At 37.2% G+C, this 19,299-nt stretch overlaps 1 protein-coding gene across 1 annotated transcript in view; it reads left to right on the plus strand.

Annotated features, from left to right (window-relative positions):
* The window catches only part of FBN1 (fibrillin 1), a 204,699-nt gene that overhangs the window by 135,359 nt on the left and 50,041 nt on the right, over window positions 1–19,299 (plus strand). Inside the window, exons 23-31 of the mRNA XM_063449025.1 lie at window positions 147–272; window positions 1,989–2,213; window positions 2,670–2,795; window positions 2,883–3,011; window positions 4,154–4,279; window positions 4,834–4,959; window positions 5,345–5,467; window positions 8,112–8,237; window positions 9,524–9,649. Of these exons, the coding sequence (XP_063305095.1) occupies window positions 147–272; window positions 1,989–2,213; window positions 2,670–2,795; window positions 2,883–3,011; window positions 4,154–4,279; window positions 4,834–4,959; window positions 5,345–5,467; window positions 8,112–8,237; window positions 9,524–9,649 (1,233 nt within the window). The remainder of the gene's footprint in view (window positions 1–146; window positions 273–1,988; window positions 2,214–2,669; window positions 2,796–2,882; window positions 3,012–4,153; window positions 4,280–4,833; window positions 4,960–5,344; window positions 5,468–8,111; window positions 8,238–9,523; window positions 9,650–19,299) is intronic.

Raw genomic sequence — 19,299 nt, forward strand, 5'->3', positions numbered from 1 at the left:
ACTGATTGTGAAGTTGTGAAAGAGAATGTCTTACTTGTAAATTGGAATTTATAGCACATAAACTTGCAGGCGGGAAGTAATACATATTGAATTGTTTTATTGGTGTTGTCTTTCTAATGCTAAGCTTGTGTTTGTTTTGGATACAGATGTTAATGAGTGCGATGTGTTTCCTGGATTGTGTATTAATGCAAAGTGTGTTAATACAATGGGATCCTTTGTCTGTCAATGCCCCGATGGGATGACGCTTGACTCCACTGGACGCACATGTATTGGTAAGATTTCAGATTCCTTTTGACTTAGCAGAAATGCAGATTTACATAAGATATATCTGTTTTGATACATTCCAAGTACTCCCTTGTGACAGAATGCTCTTCAGACTATTATCTAAAAATTACACACTGCACAAAAATGTCATTACCAAGATCATACAATGGTATTAGTGTCCAAAGTGGATGGTTTTAGTAACTGCTTAAGACCATCCCAGTTTTACGACTCACAGGTGGCAAATCAAAACTAATTAGATGTATGATACTTACAGTTTTCTGAAGTCCCCCAAATATGTTAGAAACGACTGAAAATAGTTTTGGTCTTTTTTTTAAACATTAAAAATCGTGTTCCAACTGTTTTTGATTATTGTTGAGATCTGGGCGGCTACATATTGCATCTGATGGAATAGAATTCTAACGATCATTGCATTCTTGGTAGCATTACTCAAGAGGTGGGAAAATTCCCCAGTTGCAATAAATGTTCAAATCCTTTGTTATTCTATCGAGCATATATATCAAAGTACCTAAACAAAGGGTGTGATCTTGGTAGCTAGAGTATGAGGCCTAACATCAGTTTTGAAAGATTTGTGATATTTAGAAGACTTATTTCCCAACACGATTGGAAACAGCTGACAATACAGGGAACATTAGTAATATCACGCCTCAATGAAAGTCATGCGATTGTGTTTAGATATATGTATAACAGAATTGCTGATAGAAAAATAGTGCAGCATCTGTGCCAAAATCACCTTCAAAAAATAACATTGAGAATAGGGTTATTCTCTAATGGAGAATTGTCAGGAATTCAAAGAAAATTCAAATTGAATATCAAATGTAAGGCTGAAAGAGCTGTACTGGAAAACATATTCATGCCAGCCATGCTTCCAGTTCATCTAGACCAGTGGTTTCCAAACCAGTCCTCAAGGTACGCCAGGATTTAGGGATTACCCAGTTGTGTCTAAGGTGTTTTTAAAAAGCAAAAAAAAACCACACAAAAAAACACCTTGACACAACTAGATAATCCCTAAATCCTGGACTGGTAGGCTTGCCTTGAGGGATGGTTTGGGTACTACTGATCTAGACCTTAAATGTAAAATTAATTTTGAATTCACTTTTTGATCCTGCACAATTCTTTCTTTAGTGTACCTAGGTCTGCTTAATGCCATTCATGGTTATAAACTGGACTTTTTTCAAATTACTGTTTTAGTTCTACCGAGCTAGTTATCTATGTGACGATGAAGCAATCTGTTATAAAAAGAAGAGACATATTTTCAAATTAATTCATCTCTGTTGATCCTTTTTGTTTTGTTACGTTAATCCAATCAGAGAATTCCAAATGGATAACTGAAAATACCTTTATAGCGGATAACATTCAGGATTAGTAATAGAATATTTATTTATACATTGCCTTCTGTTATTTACTTCCATTGTTCTTATTGTCTAAAGAATTGTGCTCAATACTCTCAAATTAATTTACTTTTGTATGTGTTTGTGTATGAATAAATGTAGGTTACAATGGTTTATTCAGTATACCACTCTGTGATTATTCTTTGGCAATATTACAACTGGATATTGGGTAGAAGCAATGGTCAGCATCTGTCAGCAAAGGAGGACATTTTTTTCATATTCTAAATATTGCAAAACTTACATTGCAACAGATTTCTTGGCATTTGTTGCAGGATGTATTCATGTTATTAAAATGACATTTGTCCTTTACACCAGATATCCGTTTGGAGGTTTGCTACCTGAAACATGAGGATGAAGAATGTACTCATGCTATTGCTGGAAGACATCGGCTCGATGCATGTTGTTGCTCGGTTGGAGCTGCTTGGGGCCCTCACTGTGATGAATGCCCGACGAAAGGAACACCAGAATTTGAAACTCTATGTCCCAGAGGGCCAGGTTACTCAACCAAGGAGATTACACCAGGGAAAACCTTCTCCAAGGGTAAATTAAATATTGTAAATTCCCAATATTAAAGGGACATACTGTGTAGTACACAACCATGTAGCAGACAATATATGATAATTTACCGCCAGTGCCTATTTAAGGCAGTATCAAATATTTTAAGACCCTTGTGGCAGAATATTAAAGTTGCCTTGCTCGTATTGTATTCTATTTTGTGAGCAGTAATGCTTTCTTTACAAAGCCAGTTTTTTTTGTCCCATACCAAATATTATGTTATTGTGCAATAAAAATTGGGTATGTTGTAGAGACATTTTCAACTTTCACTCCAAATTTGGCCCCGTAATCTCTTCTGCGTATGAGTTTCACCATCACCTATGCCCCAGTCAGTGCAATTGAAGCACAGTGTGTTTCTCTTCAATAAATGTTATTTTTCCGTTGACACAAATAATCAGGGACTTTGATTACAGTACATGTTTTTTTTTTCTATCAATGCAGACATCAATGAGTGTAAAATGATCCCGAGTCTTTGCAAATATGGTAAATGCAAGAACACTATTGGCAGTTTCAAGTGTAGGTGCGATAACGGGTTTGCACTTGATGCAGAGGAGAGAAACTGCACAGGTATGCATGCAAATATCTTATTCGTGTATTGTTAACAATTGTGCTGTATACTTTACAGTTCATACCAAACCTCTTGCATCTCTGCAGACATTGACGAGTGCAGAATATCCCCCGATGTTTGTGGCCAAGGCAACTGTGTCAATACTCCCGGAGACTTTGAGTGCGACTGCTTCGAAGGATATGAAAGTGGATTTATGATGATGAAGAATTGCATGGGTAAGTAAGGATTCAATGGATTGGAGAAGGTTGGTAGGGTACTGTGAGTGAGCAGTTCTGGAATATTGGGTTGCAAGTAATGACGAGGGCTATAATCCAACAGTATTAACATTTGGTTACATACTGATGTTGAACATTCAAATCTAAAATGACATATTGTTTATATATGACAATCCATTTTTTGTGAATTAGACTTTTTATAATAATTAATATATTATAATATATATATATATATATATATATATATATATATATATATATATATATATATATATATATATATATATATATATATATAATATAATTCTTAGCCAACAGTGGAATTACCAGATTTTAGCCTTCAATGCTATTCAGCAGCATGGGGACTCCTTGTTGCAATGACCAAAAAAAAAAAACTAACTTTTTAATTCCATAGAGGGCTGCCCAAATAAAAATAAAAAAGTATGAATTTTGGCAATGATAATACTGTCTGTCCCTAAATTTCTCCCCCCTTTTCTAAATTATTATTTCTTTTTTTTAAATGAAAACAAAATATAGTGTTGAGATGCCCTTGACCTTCCTCGTTCTTTGGGGAATCTGGGGAGATCCGCTTATTTTATTTGCATCTCACGTCCTATACATAGAATACGAATGAGATACAGAATGTTTACCTAATTATTAGCATGCTTGTCGTGCATTAGGGCTGCACTTTGCTGCAGAGTTTGCATACATTGTTATAAGCGAGTGTTATTGTGCAAGTCAAAGCTTCCAAGGGTTAATAGCCCATAAGAGAAAAAAAGCTATAATTTATTATAGAATTGGTCAATACAAAACTTTAACTTTTGTTTTGCCATTAGCTTTCTGAACATCATAAGGCTTCAACAAAGGCGCTTTTTACTAGTTATTGTCTAGCTGGACATATTTTCCACTCCATAACCATATGACGCATATACCTTAATACAACAGTCAGGTGTTAACACCACTCCAGTTATATTCCTAAAACTATTCTTCTCCTTTCCCAATAAACAAATCTGTCAAAATTTCTGTTCCGGGATTGTCAGTCTTCTTTGATTATTTTTATGCCATACTACATATTATCACATGGCACATGCGTATTCCCTGTTCCCTCTCAGATTTTAGATGTTCCTGTTTTTGCATTTCAGATATTGATGAATGTGAACGGAATCCCCTTTTGTGCAGAGGCGGTATCTGCATAAACACAGAAGGGAGCTTTAGCTGTGAATGCCCCCCTGGACATGAAGTGGCTCCTGATAATTCGGCTTGTCTAGGTAAGGTATTTAGATTTGTTCAAATAACATACATACTATATCCAATATATTTTACAGTGTTACTGACCAAAATGTATTTGGTTAAATATTTTATGAGTTAAGACCATTTTTCTTTTTCTTAGTTTTGACTTTTAGGTTATTCTTGAGGAAATATGTACTTCAGCAGGTTATTTTTCCTGAAAAAAAACCCAAACAAACAAACTAACGAACCAACAAGCATACAAAAAGCATTGTGTGTGCTCTAGAACACAAACAGAATAAAGTTAGAAATGCTTAGAAAAAAAGCTGATATGCTATATAATGAACACATTCTAAAGTGGGAAGGATGCTATTCTAGGCAGAAAAGTTCCCCCTAAAAATGTAAGGAGTTTCACTGAGTGTAATGCAAACGTTCTCTGTAAAAGTGTTTGTTCATTTTCTAGCATCATATTATGATTCAGTAAACGTGCATTTTATCTAAACAATTCCTGTAGATAATTTCTCATTGTAGTTTTCTTTGTATCCTGAAGTAATGTTCTATATATCATGAGCCCCTGTACCACTTTTTCCCACAGATATCAATGAATGTGAACTTGGCCCTTTCCTCTGTGAACATGGGCGATGTATCAATCTGATTGGTAGATACCAATGTGCCTGTGATCCTGGATACAAGCTATCAGATGATAAGTTGTCTTGCGTTGGTAAGTGCCTTTAAAATAAAAGCATTCTGGGATAATCTGTGCGTGTATTGGGAATATAATTTGATATGATTTGGATGAGTTTTAGATCTAGGGGCAATCATACAAATTGTGCTGGAGATCTTTATTTAAAATGCCGCCAATGTTACCATCTACCCGAGAGCTTTTATATTAATGTTATGTCCATCAGTATGGCTTTATAGATGACGTAATATGCCTTGGTAAAGAGGCAGTAGTCCTAGCTGCGACTCTACTTGTATACCACTAGGGATATGCACAATATTTATTCATTCGCATATTTCTTCAGCCTTTTTGATTATCAGAAAAATGATGTTTAATATACAATGTGTTTACTCTAGAAAGTCATATGTCTCTTTAATTAATTCAGATATCGACGAGTGCCAGGTTTTCAACGGTGGATGTGACAATTTCTGCACCAACTCAGAAGGAAGCTATGAGTGCAGTTGCCGAGAAGGCTTTGCTCTACTACCAGATCAAAGAACCTGTACTGGTAAGATATTTCCTATTTATCTTAATAAAACTTGAGCCATGTCTAGTGTGCACCTTCCGCTTCTGCTTGTAACTCTTAGAGATATTTACCATTTAGGCGTAAGAATGAGTGATATAATTATTGTATTATCTCTAACATAATATAACAAGATTGAATAATTATTTTAAGAAATCTCTTTGTATAGATTTTTTTTTCAAGAGTGCATATACTAGATACTCGGAATTTTAGAGAATTAAATCCACTGATTCATTTGTGGATGTGTGTGTCAACACTTTCAAAGATGCTGTCATATTGGAATGTGTTGATGTACAGGGTGGCATGTACCCTTGTACACAGACAGGAGCTAGTTTAAATCAATAGTAGCCTTCCTGTTGATATGCCACTTGCTACCGGATTAATTACAAGCCCAGTATAAGAACAGTTTGATCGTGACCAGTTTGATCATGAGAGCATTAAAAATTGTAGAGTGGTTTGTAGTGGAATGAATGCATATAAAAGCTTTAAAGCATTCACGAATAACCCTGGCACACCATAATTGTCTTAGTTCTTGTCTTGTCTTTAGTTCAGAATTATAGGATGCCAAAGTTAATGAGCCTGCTACGGGGGTTTGGAATTAGAGAAATAGCTTAATATGGATATTTTCATTTTCACATCATCAATTGGCAGGAGAGATTAATATGCCCATCTGGGTTTACCAGATACACCATATATCACTTATCATACTGATAATCAGTTGATGGAAAGCTTTGCCCTGTACTATGTAGAATTAAATACTGCAAGTAGGAAGTCAAGTTATTAATAAATCAGTAATCATACAGCATTTGAATTCTGCATACTGGGGCTAGCACTTTCCTTGTACTGCCCATCAACTGAACAAAATTGTATTTGTCACGGAAAGCAGGGTGGATATAGCAACCTTGTGTATATAGCACATCACAGAAACCCCAGTCATAACAAGTGACCTCATATAAACCTATATAAACATTTGCTAGTTACAACATATGCTGTAGAAGTCCTCATTTAAATTACTAGTTGAAAGTGAAGTATCCAAATGCACAATGAGTTCTAGCAGTAACAATCCTACTTAATCCAATCATAAGTCCCTAAAAAGTTTTAAGCCCCGACCTGCCGTGAATACTGGTTTAGGCCCCTAGACATAACAATTAATGGTTTAGCAAATGCTGTTGAGCTGTGGTATTATCAATTAAGCAAGGATTATTATTCTAGATCCCCTCATGTTAGAATGAAGTTGAAAGTTTTATAATGCATTTTCTTAATAAAATAAAAAAAAAAGAAACGTCATGACCCACATTGGTGTAGGTTGAAACGGCAAAGAATGCTGCCAAGATTGAGCTGTCCACATAATAGACTATTTACAAAAAGCATAGATTTATTGTGCAAATACTAACAAACCTTTTCTCTATTTGGAATGGAATGTTGAAGTTAGGACCAAACAAGCCTCATGTGGGTTCTGAATCCAGCACTCTGGGAAGCAATTTCTAATTTATCTCTGTTGCTTTTGAATCACTGTAGGGAAAAAAAAAATCTGCAGATCTCAAACAGGGTTAGTAACTAAACTCCAAATTTTATCAAATTGAATATGAATAGAAAAAAAATTGGCTAAAATAACCAACTGTAGTCATAGATTGGTTATTTTAGGTTAATATTACAATTCAGATTTAATTTGCTAAAATCTAGAGACCCTGACAGTGTATGTGATGCAGGAAAAATACATGTTTTTGGATGCTGATATAAGTAATTTATAAAGAGGACCAGCTGCGGTTATAGTTCCTGGTGAATTTTACTTGCTCTCCAAAAAAGATATTCTGCCCTCCCCTGATCAGCACACCATTTATTTCAAAGATGGAACACACAGCTTGCACGCAATGTAGGATAACCTATTAATTACAGTATGTCTATTCATGGCTGTTTAGAAATACATAAGAAATTAAATTATAACTTTTAGAAAATCTACAGTTTTAGGTTTTAATGTATTTATTCGTTCTTTAGAGAAATGTTTCAGGCAGAAATTGATATATTCACATACAAAAGAAAATACAATCTTGCCACATAATCTAGGGGACAATCTAGATAAATAACCTGCTTATGAGTATTAGTAAGGAACCTGATGGCGATGTAGCACCATCAAAATGCATAAAGAATGTAAAACTAATGTCTATATGTAGGTATGATTCCTACATACAGCAGGCTTGTTTGTAGGAAACTATTGTACTATACAGGGATTTGCAAGCTGTTAAAGCATCTTACAAATAATCCACTTGCAACACTGAATTAGTTTGTTCCCTTCCCTCTTCCTGGGTGTTAGAATTCATAAAGTTTCTCCTTAAACTTGCTTACTGTGTGGAAGAAGGTAAATAATGCTGCTCTGCTTGCAAAGATGGTTAGGAACACTTTCTCTGTTATCTGAAATACAATTCTGGATCAAACAAGGGAGGATGTATACATGATTTCTGTAGTTAAGGCTTTAGTTAGCAGATGCTTAATCCTCTGCCACTTAAAAAGGTAAATAACTCATAAATGTGCCTTTAGTACAAGGTCAATTCTTACAGTTTGTTTTAATGCTGATTTTTAGCCAATTTAGCCACATATTAAGTCATTATTGTTTTGTTTTTGTTTTTTTTAGACATTGATGAGTGTGAAAACAATCCTAATATCTGTGATGGAGGACAATGTACCAATATCCCGGGAGAATACAGATGTCTTTGCTTCGATGGTTACATGGCATCAGATGATATGAAGACTTGTCTTGGTGAGTGTTTTTATATCGGCTGCTAGCACAAAACCTGTATCTTTTTCTGTATTTTCACAAATACCACCCCATCAGAGCCTGATACAAAGCTGGGGATTCTTTGGGCATCATATGTAAAATCTGTATTTTTACACCTGGTTACCAAACTTTTGCATTTTATATTACTTATTCTTGAGATATGTTGTGTCGTTGCGTGCGAAAGCACATGCAGTATGCAGTACTGAAATTTGGAAGTAGACTGTGTGTAGTGAAAAAGACTTCATTTAACCTTCCGTGCATCTCTGTCTGCAATTAATCCAAAAGTAAAATTTATGTAAATTATACGTTCATTTAGGCCTTTTTGTTTATCTCTTCATTTGGGTGGTAACTGCGTATTTTCACAATGGCACCACTTCGGCATATCTTCTAACATTCAGTAAAACACATTTTACTTCTAACACATGACATGATTATGAGTGCTGAAATTTACAGTGTACCTAAACAAGCACTCGCGGATTCATTAGTATCATGTCAATATTCGAATATTAAGAATATATTGGACAGAACTCCGGAACCCCAGGACTTTATTTTGCCCAATAAAACACTATACTCTTACTGTACATTATATTTTAAAGATATTTTTTATTGATTTTTATTCTGCAGCTGCTATAGCACCATAAATTGTTCCCTTCTAATCCAGCAGCAAAACAAAAAGAGAAATACAGGTTTAGTTACTAAACTGAGAATTGTCGTGAATTCAAAGTGAATATCAAATAGCTCAACTGGACTCATAACTTGACTTGGAGAATTATCCCAATTCAGCTATTTTGCCTTAAATTATAAATTCACTTTGAATTCCTTACCATTTTCACTTTAGTGAATAACTGTGTCACTCATATACATACATGCCCACTTATAATTCTAGTTACTATATTTTCTTAATACAGCATTCTGACATATACAGACATCCACTTATACTCCATTCATTCCTTTTTAGTGCAGGTCTCAGGCTGCCTGAGAATGATGGGAGTCACAATTTACAGCTGATGCAAAGTTATTCATATTCAGTGCAGAATTACCAAAGAGTCTGAAAGTAGACCTATTAGCCATGTGTGAATAACGTTTGTCCAAATATTTGTTTATAGGAATATGCCATGCTCCTGGCCATTGACTTACTTGTACAATGCACTTTCACTGACCCTAGAGACAAAGTATTGCAATTACGGGTCTAAGCGAAAACCTCATTCTGCTTTCTTTTCTGGTATATCACCCACAGTTTGTTCACAGTTTTACATTTATTATTTCAGATGTGGATGAGTGTGAACTCCATCTTAATATTTGTCTCAGTGGAAGTTGCGAGAACACCAAAGGATCATTCATCTGTCACTGCGACCCTGGTTACTCAGGCAAGAAAGGAGTTACTGGATGCACAGGTAACTTGTATTTTATAACATTTCCTTGTAAATATCAGTGGTGGGATCACCAAGGCGTTTAGGTGACCACTGTGGGTGAACTGGGTGTAATGATGCAAAGAGATAATATGTTTATATTTGAATTCTGATCAGGTTACATCATGATCTCAACAGATTACTTAGTAATTGAAATTGTATGTGAAAAAAAAGACTTTCAACATGGATAATTCAAGATTTCATACATGATAAAAAAAAAATCCAATTTTGCTACAGAGGTAGAAACCATTTTCTCACTATAAAATAGCAGATTTCACCATCTCGGTTTTGCTCAACCATGTAAGATCCTGTATCTCATGGTATTTAAAAATAACCCAACAAAGTTCACATAGGAGCACACAAATGTATTTAAAAACTAGCCATTATTTCACATAATCCATGGTAGCGCTCAGATAAATGAAGCAAATTAGTAACTATTACAACAATTAGCCAAATACAAAAAGTGGTGATTACACATCTCCAAATGAAATCCACATATTAAATTTAAGGCAGGAAAGGGAGGATTTGGTGGCTTCTGAAAGGCAGAGTAGAAGATTATTTAATTATACAGGCAGAGATGTAAGAAGTAGTTGTTGTAAAGAAGCTATGATATTATGTTCATGGATAATGAATTATCTAAAAGGGGAGGGGGAGGGGGGGTTAGTTATAGGTATTAACCAGTAAGTTCTCATTAGTTTTAAATGATGATAGGAGCAATAGTTTAGTCAGGTAGTAGTCTTCATATCTCTCGTTGTCCTAAAACAAAAGAATTCTCAAATAATTATCTGCAAATAAAAGTGGAAGTAACTTAAAAACATCCATTTTTATGTGATTTCAAACAAAAATTCGTTCATCGCTTCAAATAGATCAGATTTAAAGCGAAATCCTTTTCTCGGATGCATGTTTGGAAAACTGAGTTCTACATTATTATTATCACAAACATCTTTCATGGCATTTTCCTTTTAATAGGAAGATTCCAAAGATCATGTACATTGTTTCACAAGTTCCATGCTGAGGTCCTCTGGGTTCCATTAGAATTTGTCTAAATTTTTCAGCTGCTTTGTCATTACGGATTGTTTCCATTTTAACAAATAAACATGTTTTATTTCCCTAATCACTCAGCGTTCAGCCTCCACCCACCATCATGCAGTGCATTCCCATCCCACACAGATGTTATTTTCTCCTTCTAAGTAGATTTAAGAGTAGAGTCCAGACAAGCGTTTTGCTCCTTGACCGGATAATGTTACCTCCACACCAGATGGAATGCCTGCAGTAATCTGCATTAAAACGTATGGGAAAAATGCAAAACATGGCAAAAAAAAAATCAATTCTATTCTATTCAATGCTGTTGTGTAATTTAAGAATGCATGTACCAATAAAACGCTTCATTTAGATTTCTGACATTGGCAGAAATATGATTTATGAGAAACTTAAGGGTAACAACATTAACCCTTTAAATTTTGCAATTTAACTCTCTCTATTTGAGAGCCACAAGCATCACAATACAGTGTCAATCCCTCTGGCACCGCATGGAAATGTTTTACAATTCCTCAAAAAGATTATTATGTACAGGCACACACCACTATTTAGCTCAAACACATTGAGACTAACCCTCCTGTCAATAGGTTTTGGAAAGCTTTCAGCCAATCATGAAATGGACTAATTAACTGCACTATTAAATCATGTCTTCGCCTCCTTTCATAACATTTAAGATTCTTGGGGGTTGGATGAGGTTTAGGAACCCCTAAATGCACACCTGGACTTCCCTTGATAATCATGTCTCCTGTTTCTGTTCATTTCTTTTTTCACTGGTTTGTCAATATGATATTGACTTGTCGCCTTTTCAAAAAATTTCTATTGCATTTTGTACAACTTGTCATTTTATCTACATATATATTTTATAAACTACAATAATAAAAAAAAACAATATTCTAGTGTCCCCTGCTTTGTACCAGTTCAAATTTACTTGTAGCTAAGTACATTTTGTGGTCAAAACAAGTGAGGATACAAGTACTTTTTTTTTTAAATTCTTTATTTTTGACGTGTATGAGGGTAACAAGCATTTTCGCTATGCCCCAACAGTAAAAGCGAGATAAGAATAAACAGTGAGGTTAACATTCGAGGCATATAGGCATTACTGTGCACATTTTTGTTTTTGTATGGAACAAGAGTGGTACACGTTTAAGGATCAAGTAATTTAACGACAGTATAGGTAAATATACTAAATATACTCAATACATGCTAGCTTTGCACGACCACTGTGTTAGGTCACGGTGGGGTCGACAGGCTTAAGATAGTAAACATACCATGTTTTCATTGTGCATAGTGGTGATTATAGTCAACTAAACATTGCCTGGCTAGCTAAGATTTACATAATAGACAGATGAGCTTAACTGCACTCATTTTTTTTAAGTGATCGAGAGTGGCACTTTTAAAAGAGATGGCCTCTCCATCATGCTTTGCACACATTAGTAACTGTGGATATCACATCAATACTTGCGCTATTGCTAGTTAGTAAATGAAGGCACATTCAACATAGCTTGATAGCCTCTTGGTGGGAGGCCGCCATAGCTTGGTTGCCAAGGTCCAGCGAGCTTCTTGCGCACTACCCTGCGGTTCTGAGTGCCCGGTGCCTTGTCCGCTTCTCCTCTCCACCAGGGATCAGTGATCCACTGGTGCAGTTGTGACTTCGTCTGCCTTTCGTGTGCTGTGGTGCGGTGAGCCTTCCATGGCTGACCTGTTCGACCTGGTCGGTTGCTGGAGATATAAAGGGTTTGAGATGTTTTGTGTTTTCTCCACCGCGTATGATATGTGGCAGAGGAGGGTACGGAGGCGGCTGGTCGGCGGGGGCGAGGTAAGTCCTCCCTCCAGCCCCAGGCCGGGATGAAGGCCGACGTCTTTAAACCACTGACCCGGGCTCCTCCATGGGCCGGGTCTTTCCCATAGCGGGAGTAACGGGGGATCTGGTGGTCTGTCGCCTTCGGTGGCGGTCCTCCTTCCGTCCGTGTGGACGACGTGTTAGGGTCAAGCCCTTGGTGGCCCTCGGCCCAGGTGGGCTAGTGTTAGGAAGTGCAGGCTTATTTGAGTGCGTTATGCCCGAGGGAGTCCTCTGCTCCCTCCGACTCCCGCCGCCCCATTCACAGACTCTGGGCTGGAGCGGTTTGGATAACAGGTGGTTCTCCAGAGTGGTCCATAGCCTTTGGAAGTGCTTATTCAGCCGCCTCAACATGTGGTCTGCAGAGCAGAGAGCTGGTGCGCGCTGCTTGTGTGCCGTCTCAGCAGGTAATGCGACAGTCGCCATTTTGGTTTGTCTTTCCTTGCTTGGTAATACCCTGTGCTGGGTCTGTATGTCGCTGCTGTGCCGCTTGATGTGTGCAGTCGAGTAGGGACCGGGAGAACCCCCTCTGGTCCAGTTGGGGTGGGTGGGTAGGAGATTGCTTGCTCTCGCTGGATACCAGGAAGCAGGGAGGTCGTCCGCCTCTCCCCAGTTTCGGTGTAGTAGGCCGCAGCAGTGTCTCTTTGGTCTCCCGTGCTTAATCCGTTTAGTAGAGTCTTAGGGTTAGTCGCTTAGTCCCCTCTGGGCTCTTAGCTGCCCATCGGTGGGGTGTAATCACGGTTTAGCCGGGGTTAAAATCACTTTTTTCGCTTTTCTAGCTGGAGCTCCAAACACACATGTCTGCTCCTCTTGCCCACTCAGGCTCCACCCCCGGATACAAGTACTTTTAAGTCTGATTATAGTCTGCCTTCACAGTAGACATGTCAGAGAGAGCATGTTTTGTGACTCGGGGCAATAGAGCAGTTGCACAGTAGACCTATCAGTACATGTTAAATATGGAATATATAGATACTACATCTATATTAGAGCAGAGTGATTGACTTGAGCCTGTATAGTAACTGGCTCTTTAAAAGCAACCTTTATGCTCTTAGGGGAGCATCACACCTCTGGTAGATATTGGGTGAATATTCTCCCGACATGAAAAGTAATAGAAATTATGCAGTAGTGCAGCGAGTTTCCAACAATAGTGACTAAACATATATATATATATATATATATATAGATGTTAAGCTCACCTTGTTCAGAACCTGATATGCCTGGCTCTGAGGTGGAAAAGCGAGGTGTCCCTGGGGTATGTAGAATTCATACGCTGAAGGCTGGAAATACAGTATATTTATACAGGCATGTCATTTGCTATTACTCCTTATCTCCTTTTTTTCTATCAGTACATGTGCTTTGACTTTCTGTTGCAGTCTAGCTTAACTGTAGACCATTCAGGGAGGATGAAAATTCCTTGACATATGGTAGTTATCCAGCCGTAAAGCTAGTCTTTCAAGGAGGATGAAGATAATTTTTAGTGTAGTGTGGTCTGATCCAGCAAAGTGGGAGGCCTGTGCTAGATGAAAAGCTGAAAGTATTTTATGCAGTGACTACATAACCATTTCCATGAAATACATTGTGAGTAATATTTTCTAATTAGAATGATACTGTGCATTTTGGAAGAGGAGAATCACGGACCTCGTGCTATAGAGATCACCACAGCAAAAACATTTGTAACATGGCAAAAACACTTTTGTTATAGCACCGTTTAAAAGCAATGGCTGTGAACATTGAGACAAGGGGGTTGCCAAAAGGTAGTCATTCAGCTGTTGTTAAACCAGGTTTATGTATGGCAAAGCATCATGGAAGTTGCTGTTCCCAAAGAGTTAAGGGCTGCCTTCGGTCAACACTAATTGACAACCTGTGATTTAGAATCTGGTCAGTAGAACAGTATTATACTTGAAAATGGGGGCAGATATATACATTATTAAATTAGTAGAACATTTTAAATTAAATTAAATGTGGAAGAGTGTTCCTTACATTAGAGACTTGAACTGTTTGTAATGAATGTGGACCAGCACATAGATTGACAGTCCTGATGCTGACGGGTACCCACTGGTGTTGTTTATAAAGAGCTTTCCTGTGCTCAAGTGCTGAAAGTGGAACACTAATTACAAATATTCCACTGGTCTCTATGGTGTTTGCTCTACTTTTAATACTTTGACTCAGTGTCGCTTTTCAAAAATGATCCCAAGAGAGTCTCGTGCAGCATCCATTATTGAATACAAGGTCAAGAAAAATGAAAAAATGGCTATTTACTAATAAGTATGTTTATCACCACCAGCAACTCTTTGACTCAAAGGGTTAACCATTTAAAGTTAATGCTAGAAATAGAATTATTGGTATTTTGCTAAATATCTCTTCTCTTGCTGGGTAGAAATTATTTCACACAGTTGCATTTCCTTAACTAAACTGTTCCCAGGGAGTTATTACAGGGGTGAGTGACAGTTAGGCAGGAGATCAATCTGATACATACTCAGTGCTCCAAGATTTGCATGAATACAAATTTCCCTGGGAAGATTGGTTTTGGATCATTTTTAATAAACATCCCATATTGGTTTGGACAAAACCACATAGTAAATTACCACAATCCACATAGCAACTCCGCACAATAAACATTCAGTCCAGCTCAGTCGGCTAGGTCCTAGATATGGTCATTTTGTCAGTATACATATTGAGAGAAAGAGGGTGTGCAATAATTCATGTAAAGAGAACCTCTGCACACCTTTACACGTGGTTAACATTCCTTGGGGCTTTAAAGTCACTTTCTATTGCATAAAACACATTCTTCTAATGCTGTAAGGCATGAAAATGTTTAACATTTTTTGGTATTTCTATTGCCTGTTTTTGTTGGTGTTAGCTGAATGGTGTAAACTCATTCCAATTTCCACCTTAGTCCAAAGAAGTCAATGCGTTCGAGGGTCCAAGAGCCCTATGTTGTAAAAGCATCTCACCTTTCTCTTCATTTTTCTCTCTAACTCTCCTGCATTATTTCACTGGCTATATTTTGCACTTGTTGATTGCATTCAACTCTGGAACTTTGAAATTGTTGCATGGACCTTCTCTTTTCTATCTCTTTCAACTTGAAGTAGGTCCATTGCTGTCCATATAATTCACACCACCAATATCCATGTGCAAAATTTTACCCCCCAAGAAGTAAGAAGCAACTGTCTTCGTGTCACTGACTGCCTATCCTCACTTCACGAGTCCCATAACTCAACCTCACCAAGACCGAACTCCTTGTCTTTCCTCCCTCTAATGCTACACCTATTCCTGTTTTCCCTAAGGTCAAGAGTGTGATCATAATCTCTACCCTGCACGCATATTGCCTTGGTGTGCTTTTGACTCTGACCTTTCATTACATAAAATCTATCACGAAATCCTGTCACTTTCACCTTAAAAACATTTCTCGTGTTTGCCCTTTCTCAGGCTGCAACCAAGACACTTTTCCGTGCTCTTGATTTTGTAACCTGCTTGTTAGACTGAAAAGTGCCCAGGCTGCCCATCTACAGTCCATAATGATGCCTCTTCCAGACTCCTCTACCTTACATCCAAGAATTCTCTCACCACACTGTTCAATTAGTCTCTACACTGGCTTCCTGTTTCATTAAGGGTCCAGCTCAAAGTTCATCCAAATTTCTCTGACTCTGCAGTCCTTCAAAAAAAATCCTAAAATACACACTTCTTTAGAGAAGCCTGGCTGCTCTTCCATTAAGTCCTCATCCCCTACAACCCATCCCCTCAATGCTGTCTCCCGTCTACTGTGCTCCCTCCTCCAAACACCCCTCCCATACTCAGATACATTCACATCGCTTAATTCCTCACTTCCATTTGTTCCTTATCCCTTTAGATTGTTAGCTTGACTTCACCTACCTATTTCCTATGTATTCTATGTGTGTTTTATTTTTTTTAGAAGTAAAGGTTTATCGTTACCTATTGTACATTATTGTAAGCAGTACTGGAGAACGAATCTCCAGAAGGATATTGATACTTTAGAGAGAGTTGAGAGAAGGGCTACTAAACTGTTTCATGGATTGCAGGATAAAACTTACCAGGAAAGGTTAAAGGATCTTAACATGTATAGCTTGGAGGAAAGACGAGACAGGGGGGATATGATAGAAACATTTAAATACATAAAGGGAATCAACACAGTAAAGGAGGAGACTATATTTAAAAGAAGAAAAACTACCACAACAAGAGGACATAGTCTTAAATTAGAGGGACAAATGTTTAAAAATAATATCAGGAAGTATTGCTTTACTGAGAGGGTAGTGGATGCATGGAATAGCCTTCCAGCTGAAGTGGTAGAGGTTAACACAGTAAAGGAGTTTAATCATGTGTGGGATAGGCATAAGGCTATCCTAACTATAAGAGAAGGCCAGGGACTAATGAAAGTATTTAGAAAACTGGGCAGACTAGATGGGCCGAATGTTTCTTATCTGCCGTCACATTCTATGTTTCTATGTACAGCATTGCGGAATATGTTTGCATTATAAACAATTGTAATACAGCGGAGTAGGGTCATTTGCCTATCTGCTACTGACTGCTAAAGTTATGTTGGATTGCCTTTCCTCCATGGAATGAGAAGAGTTTGTTCAATCCTTTCTTGTTTCCTAACTGACATGATATTTATAGTATGTGTTTGTTAAGCAAAATGAGGAATTCTCTAGAGCTTACTCTCAATCCTTAATGAAGATGTTCTAGCAGAGGGAAATCATTTGTATCTCTTCTCACACTACATCACATGCTTCCCATTTCACAAACATGATGTGTGATATATTGATATCGCAAACCGTGCTATGGGAAAAGTACAGTGTATGCACATGTTTGTACAAAGGATCAAAATGGGGGCAACTCTGTCGGCTCCAATTGGAATTCGTTCGATTTAGCTCCTATCAACATCCAGGAATGTAGGTATATTGGTGGGACTTTTTGCAGTAGTCCTATTTGCTGTGTACATTTAGAAAAGGTGGAAGTCTGCTACCAACCTTTTTGCATCCTACGTATATATATATATACATGATTAACCCAAGGTGCTGGATTCCGGATTTGTCAAGAAGAAACAGCAGTTCGTGACAGTTTTGGAAAAGAACTAGAAGTTTGAATCACAACAAAAGAATGCTCCTGCAGTGTTTAATGAGCTAAGTAGGAAAGCCCCATAGGGGTTCTAACAGAAGAAGGAGAAACTCCTTGTGCTTTTTCTCTGCGTGCATGTTTGTTAATAAAAAAAATATGTGTATTATTAAAATAACTAAAAAGAATGCAAAAAAAAAAAAAAAAAGAAGATTTACTTGTTTCTTTATTGGTCCTGTTTTATGGCGTGGGCGTCTAACTTGATAACTATTCAACTATTTGCCACATTGACTCAGAACAGAATCGGAGAAGGAGTAATATTGAAGCCTAAGAAATAAAATAAAATAATCGCTTAACCCTCGCCCTTGTAAGACCAATGTATTTTCACAATAACAAGGGTATGCCGTGCCCAGTCCGTAAACTGGTTAAGCCCTTGGTAAGCAAACACATAAATGGTTTACGTTGTAGCCACGGGATGCATTGGAAGACCAACTTCATAAAAAAAAAAAAAAAACAGTTGGCAAAGTTTTTAAAACACGCCAAAAATAGATAAAACATATTTTTTTAAAAATCAAAAAAGTTCAGCCGTTATCTGCTATGTAATTACCATTTGAATACTATAGTCTGGAGACCAGAATTGCAATGCAATCTTCTCCTTCTTTGTCTGCTGCTTGCAACATTAAATATAGTGATCATTTATCATGCAGAGCAGGCATCATCGTGAATTCAACGTATCACTCAATATGTCATTGTAAAAATTACCTTTCCAAATTCTAATAGTCTTTCCTTACAGTTGATGCCAAAATTAGCTATTTTAACTTTTCTTAAATACTGGTTTCCTGCTTTGAGTGATTTTTATCATGTTGGCTAGAATTGAATATTATTTTTTTTTCTTGTAACAGTGTATTCATAGATGGGAACTAAAAGCAGTGCATTCAATGTGCTTCCTATTAACAAATTATATAGAGAAAAAAAAGCTTGCTATTATGATTACACCAATATTCAGTAACAGGATTGCCTGTAGGAATTTTCTTGTTCAGGGACATTAAGAGTTTGTCTTTGAGCCAGAAATATTCCTGTAGAACATTGGTCTCAGCTTGGTGCCAGCTTGTTTGGCATTGCAGCCAGAATAATTCCCCATTTTCTGGAGATTCAATTTGCTATCAAGCCGTCCTGTTTCTCCCACTAGTTGAAACTGTTTAATGTTGTACGATAAGTTATTTTATTATTTAGAAAAATTAGCATTTCTAGTGTTTCAAAAATATTAACATACCAAATGACATACAAATAAATGCATAGATGCACACTATGAAAGCCCTGCTTTTGTAGCTCTGCATTGCGTTCAGAGTTGAAGGGATGGGTGCCTACAGGGGTAGCCAGTTAAAGCATTAGTGACTTTCAGCAATCTTCTTTGGCAGATTATTATTGGTCAATTAGTAACGCACCTTGGTAGGTGGGTTTGTAGAGGGAAATAGTAGGCAAGGAATGTATGAGAAGAAACAGAGAAATAGAGAATGTTAAAGGATAGATATAACATGTGAGAGGACCTGATGACTGGAAGGTTGTGTTGAGAGAAGGATATAAGTTCTGGACAGACAATTCAAGCACATAGACAGAGTGTTAGCAATGGCTCTGTAGGTTTCATTTATGCCTTTGAACTTTACCCTGCAGATGAAGTCAATGGATG

Source organism: Pelobates fuscus, chromosome 3 (assembly GCF_036172605.1).
Source record: "Pelobates fuscus isolate aPelFus1 chromosome 3, aPelFus1.pri, whole genome shotgun sequence".
Lineage (NCBI taxonomy): Eukaryota > Metazoa > Chordata > Amphibia > Anura > Pelobatidae > Pelobates > Pelobates fuscus.